The sequence below is a fragment of the Bidens hawaiensis genome, unplaced genomic scaffold (assembly GCF_021521415.1).
Source record: "Bidens hawaiensis isolate Kalapana, Puna unplaced genomic scaffold, B.hawaiensis_p1.1 tig00017470_1, whole genome shotgun sequence".
Taxonomy (NCBI): Eukaryota; Viridiplantae; Streptophyta; class Magnoliopsida; order Asterales; family Asteraceae; genus Bidens; species Bidens hawaiensis.
The window spans coordinates 248,178-267,232 of NW_027492645.1; the positions used below are offsets into that span (position 1 = coordinate 248,178).

Below are 19,055 nucleotides of genomic sequence, written 5' to 3' on the forward strand. Positions count from 1 at the left end.
GACAAGCATAATCAACCCTAACGAGGAAACAAATAAAAAGTAATCAAAACATAACAGTTTAAATAAAATAAATAAATAAATATTTTAATAGTAAAATGTTAATACATAAACCTAAACAAACATAATCGGACGTAAAAGAATACGAAACTGAACGTTCACGAACACCATTGAATGGATGTGGCCTCTGTTCGTGTCCATTCGTTTCTTTTTTTTGTTCGTGCTCATTCATTTATTAAACGGCCGAACACAAACGAATTTTCCGCCAAACATAAAAGGATGATTATGTTAATATTAATCAATATTTATCGGAAGTTAAGGTTAGTACCTAACATTGTTACAAAATGAAAACCTTAGTACCCATACATATGACTTTTAAACATTAGTACCCCATCTTGTTACTTTAGAGACACATAGGGACTAACTGTGTAATTGTGTCAAAAATCAATTTTCTTTTGTTAAATACCAAATACTTGAATCATTACTCATGCATGGTTTTCTAGTATAAGAGACTAGTTGGTCTAGAATCGTTTTTTTGTTAATTTGGCTGAAACAACATACTGAAACGACCCCCAACTAGGCCTAAAGCTATAAAAAGTGCTTGGTTGGCTCAGACGGTGTTAACAGTTTGTTGTGCATTTTCCTTTGGATACTATCAATCGATTGAGGTATCAAATTCTTCACAAAAGTTATGCAACTGAAATAGTAATCGAATGCTTTGGAATAAAAACTATTAACAAAAGGTTGTAAGCTTTTTTTACTTTTGACCTGTTACATTGTTAATGTAATTAGTTTACTACGTTTGATGATGCAACAATACAACTTACTGTTTTTTACTCTAAATTTGTTTGAAAAAGTTGGTTATAATGAAATCCTGAAGAAAATGAAACAATAGCATGTCAACCCGACCCAACCCATCTGACATGTTTTTTTCAAAAATCACTCATTTTACCCATACCCAACCTGCCCAGATGCCACCTCTATTTTCTAGCATTATCTCCTAAAACATGTTCTGAAATGGCCAAACATCGTCATCTGTGGACCCGACTCAGATTATTTTCAGTTGATGCATAATCATGAATTTAAATGACGGAATATAGGTTTTACCTGTCATTGCACTTTACAGAGCACTTGAGTATTAGGTTTCCTTTGTGGGATCATGATATCATCTGCATTAGGTACTCAGTCAGACTCCATGTCCTCCAACTTCTTGCTGCACCAAATGTACAGATACAGTCATTTTACCAGTCAAAACATTTCTAATACACCACAATCAAGTATACAACACTTTTCAATAAAAGTAACTTATTAACTGGACATTCTTGAATGTTAGCCGCGATCCGTTGGCCGTGGGTGACAATGATTGTGACAGGTTAGGTAAAGAATGAACCACAAACTGGCTTTTGGTTTATTCACAAAATAATGGACGCTTACAATTAAATTCAATACATAATTCATCACTTTAAACCTTTTGAATATGGTGGGGCATAGCCATGATAGTACAGATGTGGTACAGCCATTCATCATATGAGAATGACGCTAAATAGGATATTAAAAAAATAGAAAGAAAAAGAAAAAAAAACCAGCATTATAATCATGGTTTTGTGGACTTTGAACAAGTTAATCGCAGAAGGTAAATTGTCAATCGTTCATACAGAAAAGGGTAGTGAACATTAGGCATCATTTATCAAAAGAGAGTTTCTGATTGATAAACAGATGATTCATGCCTTCAAAAGGTAGACGATCTGAATATTTTACCACGTAAAAACTTTAAGAATAATGTAAAAATTGAATGACTTCATGAAGAAGATGCAACACAGATATCTCCTACATGGCGAAGCATCAATCTCAGAATCAATTTGCTGAGCATATATTCGAGGCTCATTCACGAAGACAAAGTGGCAATTGATTAACACTAATTTGCACATCTTCAAATGACAGCAATCCTTGAAAATGGCACTTCATTAAAGTATTCTTATTATTCTAAACAATGAAGGCATGAAGCAACAAAAGCTTTTGCATTTCACTAAAAGCTAATTAATAAGAAAAAGATTATAAATAAACGATGGAAAAATCATTCATGCATGGAATTCTTTCAAATTCTTGCACAAAGTGTCGAGCGTGTGAATAAGGTAGAAAATAACATGGAGATGCTGACAATGCGGTATGCTTCTTCACCTAGTGCAGAAACCATCATGATAGGTACGGTTTTTTTTCTTCTTTTGGGTACAAATCATTAAATATTAGAAATAGAGTTTCCCATTACCTGGAACTTTTGAGCACCAAATCTCCTTGTCAGCAACACTAGAGGAGTCGTGTGTCATTTTTTAATTGACTTGATTGGGTCTAAATTGTTAACGCTATTAATTCCCCCTATTAATCAATTTATGCCCAATTTCCACGCAGGTCACACTTTTGGAGATTTATAAAAACAAAATCATTAATATAGTCATGTTAATAAAGTGTTATACCAATATGGACCATGTTAGAAAAAAATAATCTCTTATATTGCTATGAGATAAGTGAATTCACAATCACGTATCTGCTTTTACAGGCGTACCATCTTTTTAGTCTAATAATAGTACACGAAAAGACAATTCTAGAGGATGCGCAAGTATGAGAAGTAAACACTACATTCTGAATCGAATATCATGATCTCTGGAGAAGACAAAAAGTCATTTTCTAAAATTGTGCAATCATAAAAAGTAGATGCTCGAATCTGCTTCGCATATCATTATATATGAGGCATACGCAAAGTCATTTCTAGACAATATGTTAGTATAAAAGGTAGATACTCATATCTGATTGGTGTTGCATCTATTTGTTTTCCTGCATTATTTTTGGACAAAACTGCTGGGAGAGTTACAGTAAAAACACAAGCAAGTACTAGTGTATCTCATGGTTATAGATGCAAATTTATTTTGGCATGGTTATAGATATAAATTTATTTTGGCATGGCTATAGAGGTATAACAAACCTAGAAAAAATGGTTATTTTCATAATTGTCCATTTTAAAAACGGGGTCGTTGTCTTTAACTTTTATCTTAGACGAATCAACACGGGTCTGATATTTTAAGTACAACAATAGTGCTTGTTTTTAAATGTAAATAGTTGGTCACACAGATGCATGTCTAATCAATCAAGAGAATGAGAGGATGGAGGAGGCTGCTTTTGTTGTGATAGGACCATAAATGTATTAAATCACATGAGGAATTAAAAGGAGATCTTATATAAATATATCCAACTTTTAAGGTGGTTCAGTTTTATCTTATCTCACTCCTAAACATTGTATAATACTCTAGACAAGTGGTTTTTCTTCCTCTTAATCACTTTTGAGTATTAAATATTTTTATTCCATGCCCTTTGTAAGATTTTAGATTTTTAACTCCTTTTAAGTATACCATGCAACTAGACATAGGTAGCATGTATAAGCTACTTTAATAATAACAGATTCTGTAGAACGGAAGTATAAATCCTTAAAAAGATGTTAACTTCATTTTCAGACAAAAATGAATGTCAACACACTTCATAAAGAATATATAGTATTGTTGTGGGAATGTCAATAGCATCTTTGACTACTGGTGTAATGACCTCCTAAATGATTCCTAGTAAGTGTTATTTGTTCACAAATACCGTGAATCATTATGAACAAAAAACATAAGCATGGACACTTTCACAGTACACTAATCCCCCTGTGGCAGATGTAAATTTAAAAATTAATATTATTATTTAATTAAAAAAAGGTTTTTTCAGAGTATGCACTTAATATTGGTAATGTAACAAGCCACCAAGGGCAACTAAATTATGAGTATTAATTATATTTTGCTGAAGAATTCCCATCTGTGGGCACTTAAAAGAAGACAAAAAAATATATTTCGGTATTGATATAATGGTATTAGTGATGGATGTGCAAGGTGAAGATCATCTTATCAATATTAGGTATACTTGACTAACATTGTAGCTAATTGGACTAACATGAATTGCACTACCATGTTGGGAAATGACAGTTCTCCACAAATTTAAAGGGTAAAAAAGAAGGCAGGCATGCTTCACTTAGTTATTGACAAATCAAGTAACTCATAAGTAAATAGATAATTTAGTTACCTTTGTTATATTTTCGGTTAGGAGACAAATGGCCAATTGGCACTTGTGCTTTACCAAACCTCAATGTTACCTTTTATGGAAGTCTATGTCCACCAATTCCCATATAAAGAAGTGTGACTCGACCCAAAGAGAAGTGTGAAAACAACATGAGCACCACAATAGACATTTCTAAAGAAAATGAAGCTTCTCATAACCATGAGAAGCAAAACAAACTGTTTTTTGTTTCTAATGTTTGGTATTCTATAGCCAAATATATTGAACAGCATGACAAAAAAGTTATCCATAGTATCAAGGTTGCAACTGCTTTGATTTTAGTTTCACTTATCTATCTCCTTGATTCACTTTATAAACGTGTTGGTGAAAGTTCCATATGGGCTATCATGACCGTTGTGGTTATCTATGACTTCTATGCAGGTTTGTCATCAGTTCTAAGTTCTAGCACATTTAAATTTGACTATTTTGCAACTTTAATAGCATGTAAAGTTGTCAACTTTTAAACTCTTACAACAAGACAACTATATGATGAGAAATGGCAGGTGCTACATTAAGCAAAGGGATACTTCGTGTTATTGGAACTATACTCGGAGGTGGATTGGGGTATATTGTAACAATTTTAGCAGAAGATTTTGGTAAGGTTAGATACACAGCAGTTATTGGAACCTCGGTTTTTGTTTTTGGTAAGAATAAACTAAACACGTTGCATTATACATTGAAGTGTTCATAACTTTACATCACTTTAACCCATCATACCTTTGTAGTTTTATCACTATTCACTAAAATTATTTGTATTATTCAAACATACAGATATTCTAGGGACTTATGTATAGAGGCTCTACTCCTATGAAAATTAGTTTAGGGAGTTAAAAAGATAGCTTTCATCAAGCATGTTACTAAAGAATACCATATAATGTGTAGGTGCTGGAGCAACATATTGTCGAATGGTTCCAAACATAAAAAAGAAATGTGATTATGGGATCACGATATTTATACTCACCTTCAATCTAATAGCAGTAGCCGGTTTGCGTGCTGAGAAAATATTGGAATTAGCCCGCCTACGTCTTGTTGCGATTGCTATGGGTGTTGTCGTCTGCATAATCACCAACTTACTCATTTATCCCATGTGGGCTAGTGATGACCTTCATAACTCAACATCTTCAAAGTTCAACAAACTTGCCAGCTGCATTGAAGGTAGTTACACAAAAAAAGAGTTGTGAACCGAACTTGTAATAAATTTAGCAAATTCTTCTAAGAAAAAAAAACATTTAAATGATGAATTGCAGAATGCATGGAAGCATTTTTCAGTGTCGGGGAAAAGAAAGGCCTCCTAAGCATCAAATCAGTATTGAATTCAAAGTCTAATGATGAGTCGCTGGTAAAATATAAGATTTCTATAATTTGTTGTGATATGTTCAATTTTATTGAAGATATATTGAACTATTTGTTACTTATAGGCAAATTTTGCAAAATGGGAACCCTGGCATGGAAAATTTGGACTTTCTTACCCCTGGGAGAAATATCTAAAGATAGGAGAGCTACTCAGGGAGCTTGCTTCTATTATTTTGGCACTACATGCATGTATTGTATCATTACAGGTGTCACTACTAATCTTCACCAAATTTTGCATTAGCAAACAAAACAGATGATTTTAAAAAATAAAAATGAAATTAAGTGACACATATAATGTTTGATTTGTGTTATCAGGCCTCAACAACAGTACAACAGCCGGTTAAAGAAACATGCAAACATGTAGGGTTGTCACTTGGCCTTACAATGCGAGAGCTAGGAGAAAATATTCTAAAAATGAGAAGGGGTCAAGAAAAAGTCATGAAAATTCAAGAGTTGCAGTCAATTAAACTAGAGTTGACCATACACTCGACTTCAGAGTTAAAAGTAATTGAAACTGTTGAAACTCTTACGATAGCAAATATCTTGTTTTTACTGATGAAAATAGTGGATAAAGTAGAAGTGTTAGCCAAAGAAGTGGAGGAACTTGGAGAGGATGCTGGTTTTGATTTTTGAATCTAAATAGCTTAAAAGCAGGTTATGTATATACTAATATGGGTGATTGAACATTGAAGATGGTAACACAGAACAGATTAAGAAAACACAATAACCTAAAAATTAACACGTACACGTGTACAACAACTCAACTGATGTGTTAAATATACATATCAGTAGAATTTATGGTGAAGATCCAATACTTTTCAGTTGTACCATAACAACTTTAGGTGCGTATTATCATATATGAATATGGAATTATGAATATATGATAATCCCTTGTTCTTTATCAGTAACACTAATTTTCTTTTTACCTGTTAAGTGTATAATCCGTTAGTTGCATTTAGTTAGTTGTTTGTTAGTTGATTAATAGTTGTGTTTAAATACTATAAACAAGTGGTGTTTTGTATTGAATCGTTAAGAAAATACAAATCATTTTCAATAAGCATGCCTATTAGGGGTGCAAACGAGCCAAGCTTTTTCGAGCTCTAGCCAAGCCCAAGCCACAAACAAAGCCCGTTTTAGTTATCGTGCCCGAGTTCAAGCCTTATATAGGAAGCTCGTTTAGGCTCGTCGGGCCTCAACGAGCCTCGTGTATTTTTAAGCTGTACCTCTTCGGACTTTTATGTATTAAATTCACATTGCACAGCCAACCTCGAGCCGAGCTTCGGCTCGTTTATGGTACTACAGGAGCTCAAGCCGAGTTTAGCCGAGTTTAAAGTTTTTCTCATACTATATAAAAATAACTTATAAATGTATATAAATTAATTAATATTTAATAAAAAAGCTGAGCCCGAGCTTGAAAAACGAGTCACAATTTCCGAGCTGAGCTCAAGCCTTTCATAAGTAAAAATGAGTCGAGCTCGGGCTCATTTACACCACTAATTGCTGCCTATACAGTAAGCAATAAGCATCACTAACATTAACAACAATCCTTCTGAAGTTTAACATCTCATCATGTGAAACATTTTCAGTTATAATTAGGTTTTTTCACCCTGTATCAAGCCCTCAGTATGTTATTCGTAATTGTGTAATATAACCGCCATTAACTTGATAATAATCAAATCTAACAATTCAATGTTCATCTCAGATAAACAAGCTCAAGTATGTAGTTAACATTCAGTAACTAAATAACGTGATATGGAAGGAAGAGTATATTAACTCGAAAACTGAAAAGAAGATACGAGATCGTATTTACTTACATTGAATCAAAATCAAATTCATATTCATATTCATATCCGCGATTTGCTATCCGAGTACTTGTGCGTTTGAATTGCTAGCTCAAATTAGACGATACGGCCGTCGAATCATGGCAATTGAAGTTGAACGAAGATAGAGATTACTGGTGCAAACGAGACTCGCTCTGCTAGTTTAACTTACACTTAACTCGAGTTTAAACTCAGCTCGTTTCAATTATATTTTCAAAGTTCAAGCTCGGCTCGTAACTAGTTTTTCAAGCTCAGGCTCATTTAAATCTGGCTTGATTGAATTTTCTCAGCTTGTTTGCACCGTTATATTTAATCCTTAATTTGAGGTTTTGTGTGTTTAATAAAAGAGATTCATGTGACTATCGTATGGGTAGGTCCAGGATGTTGAGTCGATTCGGGCTTGATATAAACATCATTATCTTGTTGTAATTCTATTAAGTGTGTGTTTCATGACGTTTTGTGATCCTTCAAGAGTAAGGCTGCCATAATTTTCAATTTAAATAAAGCTAAATAGTTTTTTTATTGTGTATTTCACTTATCTTTTGTATTCCGCTAAGTATGACGGCCACTATGAAGGGAGGAGTAGATGCAGAACCAAACTGAGATGAGATGAGTGGGTTAGACAATATTTGGTAGCCTTGTATGTCTTTGAGAACATGATGGGGAAGGAGCATATTCATCCCATTTTACTCTTCAAAACTGGGATGAGATCGGTACCGCATCCGTATCTGTACCAGAAATTACCTGTACCTAAAATCAGTAAATTTGGGTACCCATACCCGAAATCTATGATATACGTATGGGTGCTTTAGGTACACTACCCGCTTTAGTACCACTTTTTTTCCTTTTTAAAAAAAATCTCCACTAAACTTGGTATCGATACCGGTACGATACCGACAATCAGTTATCTATAATACCAAAACCAAAACCGTAATACCCCGACCAAACATAATACCAAAACTAGAAATGAAACAAATCAACCATAATATAAAATCCATTCATGGTGGCTGTTACTAGTTATTGATTGGAAGAAGAAGAAGAAGAAGAAGAGAATTAGGGATTGATTGGTTTGATTAGAACTACTAGCACTTAATATATTGATTATTAATGGTTTTGAAAAGCCCGCTTGAAGATATCCCAATAAAAACACGATTATAGTTATGAGTTTCGAAAATCCCAATAACCCCCCCCCCCCCCCACCCAAACACATATTCCTAACAAGTACTGAGTACCCGTAATACACGTACTTGTACCCGTACCTGTACTCAAAAGTACTAATCATGGTACCCGTACCCCATACCGAATAGACGGGTACGGGTACGGATACGAGTATTCGGGGAAAAAAACTGATCCCTACTTTTAAACCCATCACTTTCCTTTCATTTCTTTTCTTTTCTTTTCTTCTGTTAAATGGAATTAGGGAACACTTTAAGATTATTTTTTTTTTCTTTTCTCTTCATAAAAAACTTAGGAGCACAGTCAATATGTTATTTTCTTTCATTTCTTTTCTTTTCTCTCTATAAATAAAACTTAGAGCACAATGCTAGTGTATACTTTTTAAGGGAAGTGTATAAAGTAATTTTAAGAGAACATTAAGTGTTGCATTTTCTTGTTTGTTTGATATTGTATCGCTTGCTACTAAAGTTTACCCGTCACTTCATGTTGGTGGTTGTGTAGTTTTATCATTAATACTTTTACATAGCTATTGCTTTGTTTTTCTCTTAGCCCCACTTTATATGATATGAAATACTACATTATGCATGTAAAAGAACTAGTTTCTTTAAACTTCAGATCTTATAGCAGCTTTGCTATGAATGAGATTTTACTAGGTATGTTTGTTTATTTGATGCCTATATGACTTATGACACGAGACCTGTACTAGCCACTAGGCCAACAGTCCAACACAAGTGAAGGCCTAGAAAGACTAGACCCATTGAAGTTGATCCAGCCCACATCCTCATCTAAGTCATAAAAACTATGCAATGATTATGGGTGTTCTTTAAATTCTTTTATGGATGTTTAGGCCAAGCTTATTCTTTTATGGATGTTTAGGCCAAGTTTTATCAGTTTATTATGTTATCGAAACACATCTATATAATATATATAAAAGAAGACCATAAAATCCTACGTGTCACGATGTGGTTGCTTCCCTTTTTTTATGGAAGTCATCAGATTGTTTGATTTTTAAATGGAGACCTCTCATTGATTTAACCCAAATTCATGGGTATGGGTCTTACCAAAACCAGATAGCTCTTAAACGGGTTATAACATCTCATTAAATTAAAAATTAATCTTACTAATTATTTGATATGAAAATCCTATAAAATAGGGACATACTAAAATTTAATATCCAATTTAAAAAGAAAAAGATATTATATATAATTAATAAACAATTTTATAGTAAAAAACATAAGCAGGTCATAGGTCACCAAATCCAGATAGTTTTTAAACAGGTTATAACATGTCATTTATTTATGAAACCATTTCATCATCAAACCCTAAGTATATTATTAACTTTCTTACAATAAAGAAAATTAAAATCCAAAAAATAAATATTAAAAAACGAAAAATGTAAAACAACCATTCTCTCAAGCCATCAGATTGCTTTATTTATAAATGAAGGCTTCTCACGCATTTGACCCGAATTCACGGGTAAAGGTCTCACCAAACTCAGATAGCTCTTAAACAGGTTATAACATCTCATTTATTAAAAATTAATCTCATCAAATATTTGATATGAAAATCCTATAAAATAGGGATATACTAAAAATTAATATCCTATTTTATTTAAAAAAAAATATTATTTATAATTAAGAAACAATTTTATAATAAATAAAATAAATGGGTAATGGGTATCACCAAACCCATATAGCTTTTAAATCGGATTATAATATATCATTTATTTGTGAAAACATTTTATATATTAAAATCCAAATTTTCTTACAATAAATTAAATTAAAATCCAAATATATATATATATATATTAAAAACGAATAATGTAAAACAGCCCCCGTGAGAGATAAAATCTATCTAGTATATAATATACCCTGAAAAGTTCTACAGAAAATAGCAACATAACAATGCAAAAGCCGCGATACCAACTAAAATATACAATCCTTCCACCCTATTCTCATGTCGTATCTTCTCTTCTTTAATCTCATTCTGCACTCTCGAGTACAACCGACACGACTCAAGAACCAACCCGTAATCCTTACTCCTATCACAGCTCAAAGCTTCTTTAAGCACAAACAAACTGCTTCTCCCCTTAACATGCCCACCGTCCATATCTCCTAGTTTCATACAAAGTTCGGTCAAGTTGAGTGTCGTGTGGGTCCCACTACCCTCGATACGGGTCGCCCGAAACTTCATAGTGATGATGCATTTGACTACTTGACAAGGAACAATGTCTTTGGCCGGAACAATGGATCCAAAATGTAACACGAAATCTTGACTAGTCGGCCAGTGTCTTTGACCGTCAACCGCACACCAACTTGACAAATTTGCAGCTTGTTTGACTTTTGAGTTGACTATTATCCAGCTCAACCAGATCCCATCACGAAGCTCTTGCCAGAGCTTACCGTCTTTTCTTTCTTGTTCGATCGAGGTAACAGGTGGCAGACCGTCAGAAACCGAAAGAGTAACTTCATCTACACAATAATTAATCAAAAGTCAAACCAGTTATGTTTGACCAAAATATAAATGAAAGCAGATGATACTATGATTATGATAGCATAGTACCTGCATGATCATCATCTCTTGAAGCATAACCGAAAAGATCAATTCTAAAAGGACAATCAGAAAACCAACCATTGTGCACACTTGCATTCGGTATACCCCAAAGGACCTTTGAACATATAGTTTTCTCTTTATATTTTATATCCACAATCGATACAAAATCAGACGGTGAAACGCTTTCTAATTCATCATAATCGCTCCAACTGAATTCTGGAACATTTTTATTTATGATAAACGGAAAACAATCTGCATAGAATTTTTTAAAACCTCCGGTTGATGAAATAAGATTTTTTACATCGTCCCGTTTTGTTGAAGACCACATTGACGAACAAACATCTTCCCATAATCTTTCGTCTTTTGAGATGGCTTTAAATGCTGCACAAACACATGCTGCACTCGCTAGTGTTGTGCCATCTAGTCGTCTCAATATATCATAAAAGACGTCGTTGTTTAAATTATTCATGTTTGTAATTGGTGCAGCTATCATCTGAAAATGCAAAAGATTTTAAGTGAAACTGAATATAAATAGACGGGCTAATTGCCAGCGAGAAGTGCATTTGCCATTTATGAGAAACATTGTGGCCCAACCGCTTACATCCATGTGATCTTGTTATAAAATGTTTAAAACTGTACTTTATTTTCAAAATTTTTGAATTAGTAAATAGCTAGGAGCCTAGGACTATTTGTCACAACTAATCTAGAAAGAGAACATAAATAAAAATAACAACATGCATCAATGATCATGGCAGGCCAAAGTATGCATTATTAGTCAAAACTAGCTGATGAGGAGGGAATCCAATAGTTGACAAAGTCTTATTCGGAGCAGAAAAGGCCCAAACTACAAATGGCAAGGCTTAGGCTATGGTTGGAGCTACGGGGTCTATAACCAGCGGATGGAAGTGTCTCGACGAGCCGGATCATGGCCCGGCCATCAGACCTGTAGACCTTGACCCCCAATCAAGATTTTCCCAAATTTTCGTTAATCTTTAGTACTTTACTTTTTCAGTGTAAACGCGTAAATTATTTGTTAGTGTAATTCACGCATTTATTTACGGTTTTAATTTCGAGTTTAATATATATAGATAATAATTTGTAATTTCGAAAATATGGCACCTGCCAAATTTAGCAAGTCTCTATAAAAGGGCACACGAACCATTCATTTTTATGTAAAAGTTTACTGATCATCGTGTTATTCTTGTTGCTTCCTCTCTGCGTCATTGCTTTATCTTCCTGTATCACGGAGTTTGTTTGAATGTACAAACTTAACCCATATAAAAATTAAATTGTTAAAACCCAACAAAAAACTCATTTTACTTAAGGCTCAAAAAATTTTCGTCTTGGGCTCAAATTTTTTTTTTGCCCGTATCTATGGTTTAGCAACCTCACATAGTCACGTGGAGACAGGATTTTTCACTCTCTTCTAGCCATGTCCTCCATTTTATTAGTAAAATTTGTACTAAGCATGTTTACATAGTAATCATTATTATTTTGTATAAAATATGATAAAAAAACTAATTAATTCATTATACTATAGATAAAAAAAGTAATTATAAATATATAAAAGATAATAAATATATTTAAAGTTATTGATAGTGAAAATAAATGAGCTTGTAACGAGTCGAGCTCGAGCTTGAAATTAACCGAGCTCGAGGTCTGCCTAGGTAATCAGCCTAGGCCGAGCTTAGGCTAACTCGGGTTCTGCTTGACTTGTTTACACTCCTTCCACACCGATCCAAGTGAAACGTCCTGTTGAACTGGTTCTTATGCCATTTTTGTCCCTGGCCTCATTGATTTCAAAAGAAAAACCATAAATCAGATACCACGTTTCATTTCCTGTTTTGTTTTAGGACCACGTTACCCGTTTCACCATTAACTGAATCAAGGTTCCTTAAATATAAACAAAAATAACTGTAATCACCTACTTCATGGTTTTTTATAGCATTGCACTAATTATCTTTACTAAAATTGTGACACACGGTTAGTAATAAATAATAATCATGGTTTTTATGAACAAGGACATTGCTTTTGCATAATAATAATTAGTGAAATCAAAGGGAAAATGATTGAAAATATGTGTTAAAGGTTAATCCATTATATTATATATTTAATATTTATAACATAAACACACATTCAATCATGACCAAAAACTAATACACAGTGGGGTTGAGATAACACACCTCTGATGAACAGAACATTGATGTTGTTGATCATAAACAGGAGTCTTGGATTGATTGTGTGTGGGTGATTATTAATACTTCACTTGAATTATAGAAAGGATAAGAACAGAGAAAATGTATGTATGTATGAATACAGAGTGTATTTGCTTCACTATTTGTAGACGAAGCTACCAAGGAAGACATGCACATGACCCTCACGTGATCTCTTCATTAATGGATCTCTATGATTATTATTTCATTAATATCATAGTCAAAAATTTAAAAATTTAATTCCAAAAGAATTTGGATGGAGTTCTCTCTCTTTTTTTTTACATGTTCGGTCCTTTTTGATCTGTCATCTTTTATCTTATTTAATATAACAGTTGATTCTAGTCTTTCTTGAAAAACTTTGTTTCTTATTCGGTTCAACTTTGCTTCCAACTTGCAGGTACATGTCTTCTTGATGACCCAACAATCTGTATGGCATTATAAAATCCCTTCTTTAATTTAGTCGGCACCTCGCACAATACCACTGTGACTGCTCTTCATTTACACCATCCTACCACTTGGCTTTCAGTTGTGATTTCAACGTCCTCATCGTCGTTACAAACGATCCTATGTAACAGCATAATCAATACTAACTAAAATGAGTTTTTTACATGTAAAAATGATTATTTTTTAATGGTTTTTTATACGAAAAATACGTGTGTTTTTGTTTATTGATCAAACAAATCAATCTTTAAAATTAAAATGAATAAGTTAATAATTTCATTTATATAAAATTCCCAACATGTTTGTTTTGACGATATTTAATAGCATCATCATTGAGCATGTGAAATTAATATTTATGGATGTGTTGAAACTTGAATATAAAATATCTGTCAAGTATGAGTGTGCGACTAGGAGGGCCGTATATACGATGTATAGACAGATGGTGGAGTCAAAAGAACTTTTCATTAATACATATTTTTTCAGAACTTTATCGTATTTTGGTAGTTTCCTTTCTTTAAGCAAACAACTAATTAATACGGCTAGGTTTTTAACTTTTTACGTGAAAATTAAACCATAACTATAAACTATAAACTATTGATAGTTATTGTTAAAAAATGCTACATATACAGTGGACTGAATTACATAAATTGTCTTTTATGTTTGAAAAAATTACAATTTTTATCTTTTTGAATATCCAAAATTATGGAATGGGTCCTTTATGAAAATGAGTTTCATTCTTTATCTTTTATTTGCATGTTTTGCTCGGTTTCTGTCCTTTACACTAACGGATGTTAAGTATTTCAGTTAAGTCACCCCATGTGCATTGCACATGAGGGTATTTTAGTCTTTTTATCCATTAAAGGGCTATTTGTGTAAATATAATAAAAAGAAGTAAAAAAACTCAAAAATAAGGAACTATGTATGTAGGTGCAGGGACCATTCGTGTATTTTATTAAAAACAATAAAAATAAAAAACACACACATCTTCCAGTCTTCCGCACACAGATCTGGTACTCTGTTTCTCTCTTCTCTCTTGCTCTATCACCACCGCCCTCAATTATGTTAACTGCCACCACACAACCATCCTGCCATCACTGTCTCTCTATGTGTGTGTTCTTAAAACCACCACCATCACAACCCTATCACAAATTCCTGAAACCGTTTATTTATTTTCACGGGGATTTGATAAAATCGAATAAGGGTGCTGAAAATTAAAGGGTTAGGGGATTTATCGTGTTCAGGGGGATATTACAAGTGTGGGTGGTATGTTAATGTAGCTGGAGATGGTGGAGGCTCACAGATCTGGGTATTGGGGATTAAGAGACTTTGGCGGCGATCTCAGATCTAAATCACTGGTGAATGGTGATGGTTCGCATATTGGGTCGGATATGCGATTGTTGTAGGTTGGTCAAACCAGTGACGACGAAGGTGAACGACAGTGTGCCTAGATTGAAGAAAGGATACAACCCCCTTTTCTTATCGTTGTGGGGATCGACTGTGATGGTGGTTGGTAATCGTCCATAGATAGTGGTGAACGAGAATATTGAGAGGATTAGGGTTACTCGGTGAGGTGGTTGTGGCTTTAGTAGAACAAGGGAGATGCATTTGATCGGAAGGGTCCTTTTTGAATATCCAAAATTATGGATGGTGATGGTCGGTGAGGGCATGATGTTGTTGATTGCGTCAGATGATGGCGGCGGCGAGTTGAAGGATGTGGTCGGTGGCGAGGGCGGACGAGGTGCATGGTTGTGCCTGGAAGCTTCAAGAGGGAGACAAGGAAGAGGATTAAAGAGAGAGAGAGAGTATGGTATGGGTGGGGTACATCTTTTATTATCTAATTAATAATAATAATAATAATAATAATAATAAAAGGTTGGAAATTATCTTTTTGCTCTCACATGCTAAGCACATGTCAAAACTTAACATGGTTTTTGGATGGCCGTTAGTGTAAAGGACAGAAACCGAGCAAAACATGCATATAAAGAATAAAGAATGAAACTCATTTTTAAAAAGAATTCATTCCATAATTTTGGATATTCAAAAGGACAAAAATTATAATTTTTTCTTTATGTTTATATCAAATTTTATCACTTGTTATTTATCTTTAAAATTGACAGGATTTGTACCTTACGTTTCTAAATGCTACACTCTTAAGTTTTTGTCTCAAAGTTTGTCCGTATATGAATTAAATTAACAGTTAATCTTAAAACAACACCAGGTTGAACACCTTCAAAGAAACATAACTTGATAAAAAAAACGGGGGCTATGTTTGTCCCGTCGTAAAATGGACATGAAAAAAATTAAATTAGAGCACAGGTTTTAGGTAATAATTGCAAAAGTACCATGAAAATTTATTATCTTTCTTGTTTATTTGTGCTCCATTGTTATCTATGGCAATGCATTGGCTTACGTCCTCAACTTCTCATAGCCCATCATCTTGTCAACTTTCCCATATTATAATGTATCCCTTTGTGCAAACATGCGAGTAAATGTGTCATTGATAATGGGTAGGACTAATCTGCCAATACCTACTAATGTCACACCTAGTAACAAAAACGTTTATTAGGTGTGCTTTATAAAATATGTGATAGTTTCTCGAATAATGAATGCATTGATAATTTAGATATGATATCTTTATACTACATAAATATGTCACAACCAAGGACGGACCTGTCTTGAGTGCTGGTTGGTCCTCGCTATCCCTCAACTTTTGACCGCAAGTGTAATTTTTTTGTTTTTCGTCATTTTTTGTATTCCGCTACCTCTAAAAAAATATAGTGTTACCCCTTCTTAACATCCCAACACTTTATACTCTCGAAGTATAATTAAAAACTCACCCAAATTAAAAGCCTAAATTAATTAAAGGTCCAAACCTACACTAATTAAAAGCCCGAACTAATCCAAAAGCCCACTGCCACTATCACACCCCAACCGACGACGGATTATACATTGGGGCGTGAACGGTAATGGTTCATAGCACATGACGCTAATTAAAGTTATATCATTCATTCATCACATTAAAACATGTCACACATTACAAGTAGTTTTAAGGCACTAACATATCATAAAGATAACACCGTTTATTGTTTTATTCGCTAGGTCCATAGTGAACTTCAAAGTAAACATCAAACTTGTGTACCTGCATCATGTATAAAATAAGACGGTCAACTATATGAATAGTTGGTGAGCAACCCGAGATTGAAAACACAATTCAACATGTCAAATGTCGATTGTGATGCAGTTTCGGAAGCGATCAATGGCTCGAGAGACTCATGATAATCAAATATGATAATTTGAACCGAAGGTTCCAAGAACAAAGTTTTTATTAATTAAAATTCAATATCAAAAACTGAAATTACATAACTCCCAACCTAACTTATACTAAAATAAAAAAAGATAAAATTAGAAACAAGATAAACTTAAACTAATAAAAAATATTAAAATCAATTCAAATTATGAAATACTCCTGCATAATAATCCTGCATCATTCTCCCCTTTTTCGAAGAGTTTTGCCTCCGGGGTCAAACGGAACATCAACCCGCTTCTCATTTATTTTTATTATCATCACGACCCTCCTAAACACTTTGACGTGGCGGATCGCCTTGCCCAACTTTAGACTAGTACCACCCGGGTCAAACGGAGCATTGCACGGTCTCTTGTACACTCGTGTCACTGATTTGTAACAAACATTTAGCTCACTAAATGGCTCAAGAATGCTATTCAATAATCCGTATTCTCCATCAGCTTCTTTTAATCCATCCACAAACTTAATATTTGTTTCCAAATATATTGTACGATTTAAGTTCCTAGAACTTAATAATAAATCAATAATAAAATCAAGATGCACCCGTGGATTTCTACTTTGTGTGTAACCACTTTTTCCAACTAAATCAACACCATTAGTGTCATCCATATCTTTAAGGAAATTCAAATCTTCATTTTTCTATCCGTATCACAAATACGTGAAGATTTTTCTACCACTTGATTATTTTTATTTTCAAATTCCACATCAATAGGAGGTTCACTCAAATCTCCTACCATATGAATTTTTAGAAGGAACTGCCTTCCACACGAATACCTATAAGGGATTTCGGATAGTTTATTCGTATTCTTCTCAACCATAGCTAACCCATTAATAACCTCTTGAACAAAAAACTTACTAGATTCATCATTCTTTGCGTCCTCTTCATCATCACTTTCATCCCAAACTACGTTACTCGAATCGGGTTCGTCATCTGTCAAACTCTCCTAGTAGATGGGTTCGTTGAACCAATGTGGGTGACGGTAAAACGGATGCTGCTCTCCGTCGCCACCTTCGTCCCAGACAACGGTGCTCGACTCGGTTTCTGCCTTGCACATCTCCCGTTGTAACTCGAGATCACAGACTCGTTTTCGGAGCCGTTGGATCTATTCAAGATCCCGGACTCGTTGTCGAAGTCGTTTGATCTCTTCAAGATCGCGGACTCGTTGTTGGAGTCGTTTGATCTCTTTAAGATCCCGCGGGTTGGGATGGATTCCACTGCTGCCTCTCGCGACGACTCTGCTAGCAGAATACCAATCTCTACCAGGGGCACGTGAATCAAACATACTTCTGTCGTTGCCTCTGGCGGTGAATCTATGATCAAGAAAGTATTCATCCTCACGTCGGGCCATTTGAGAACCAAAAGCTCTGATACCAACTGATGTAGTTTCGGAAGCGATCAATGGCTCGAGAGACTCATGATAATCAAAGACGATAATTTGAACCGAGGGTTCCAAGAACAAAGTTCTTATTAATTAAAATTCAATATCAAAAACTGAAAATTACATAACTCTCAACCTAACTTATACTAAAATAAAAAAAAGATAAAATTAGAAACAAGATAAACTTAAACTAATAAAAGATATTAAAATCAATTCAAATTATGAAATACTTCAGCGTAATAATCTTGCATCAGATTGAGTAACGCATATGATGTGTGATTAAACATTCTTGACTTGATTTCCTAACCCAAAGGTTAAGCTAAAAGTCGTTTTCGATCGTCCAAATTCCAAAACCGGTCAAATTCGGACGGGCGTCACCTAGATAGATATATCAACGTTACCGATGGCTTGGTAAGTTAATGATTTACACTTGATTAATTGATTGAATACCCACATGACACGACACAACACAACGCATCACCACACATAGCATGAATTAACACATAACATAGATTGAATTGCATGATTGAAAGAATAACAAAACCATGATTGTTTAATACGGATGCATGATACCCCCCCCCCCCCCCACCCAAAGTGTTTAGGTGTGATTACTCACATGGATATGGGAGCGAGAATGATAAAGCCTAAAAGCAAGTTGGATGAATGACACGGGAAAACCACA

At 34.1% G+C, this 19,055-nt stretch overlaps 1 protein-coding gene and 1 pseudogene across 2 annotated transcripts; one reads left to right on the forward strand and one right to left on the reverse strand.

Annotated features, from left to right (window-relative positions):
- Positions 1 to 4,243: 4,243 nt before the first annotated feature.
- Positions 4,244 to 5,315, forward strand: LOC143554027 (aluminum-activated malate transporter 12 pseudogene; annotated as a pseudogene). Its single transcript, XR_013138926.1, has 3 exons — positions 4,244 to 4,515; positions 4,638 to 4,778; positions 5,017 to 5,315. The product of XR_013138926.1 is annotated as an aluminum-activated malate transporter 12 pseudogene (transcript).
- A 5,037-nt stretch (positions 5,316 to 10,352) lies between these two features.
- LOC143554015 (F-box protein At2g27310-like) lies at positions 10,353 to 11,529 on the reverse strand. The gene is made up of 2 exons (XM_077043883.1): positions 11,046 to 11,529; positions 10,353 to 10,954 (listed from the first exon to the last, which is right to left on the reverse strand). The coding sequence occupies exons 1-2, from the start codon at positions 11,527 to 11,529 to the stop codon at positions 10,365 to 10,367; spliced, it is 1,074 nt and encodes a 357-aa protein (XP_076899998.1). The 3' UTR covers positions 10,353 to 10,364.
- Positions 11,530 to 19,055: the final 7,526 nt, after the last annotated feature.

Coding starts and splice junctions, on each gene's coding strand:
- LOC143554015 (XM_077043883.1), bottom strand. CDS start 11,529: ATGATAGCTGCACCAATTACAAACATGAATAATTTAAACAACGACGTC. Junction 10,955..11,045: donor AAGAGATGATGATCATGCAG/GTACTATGCTAT, acceptor ATTATTGTGTAG/ATGAAGTTACTCTTTCGGTT.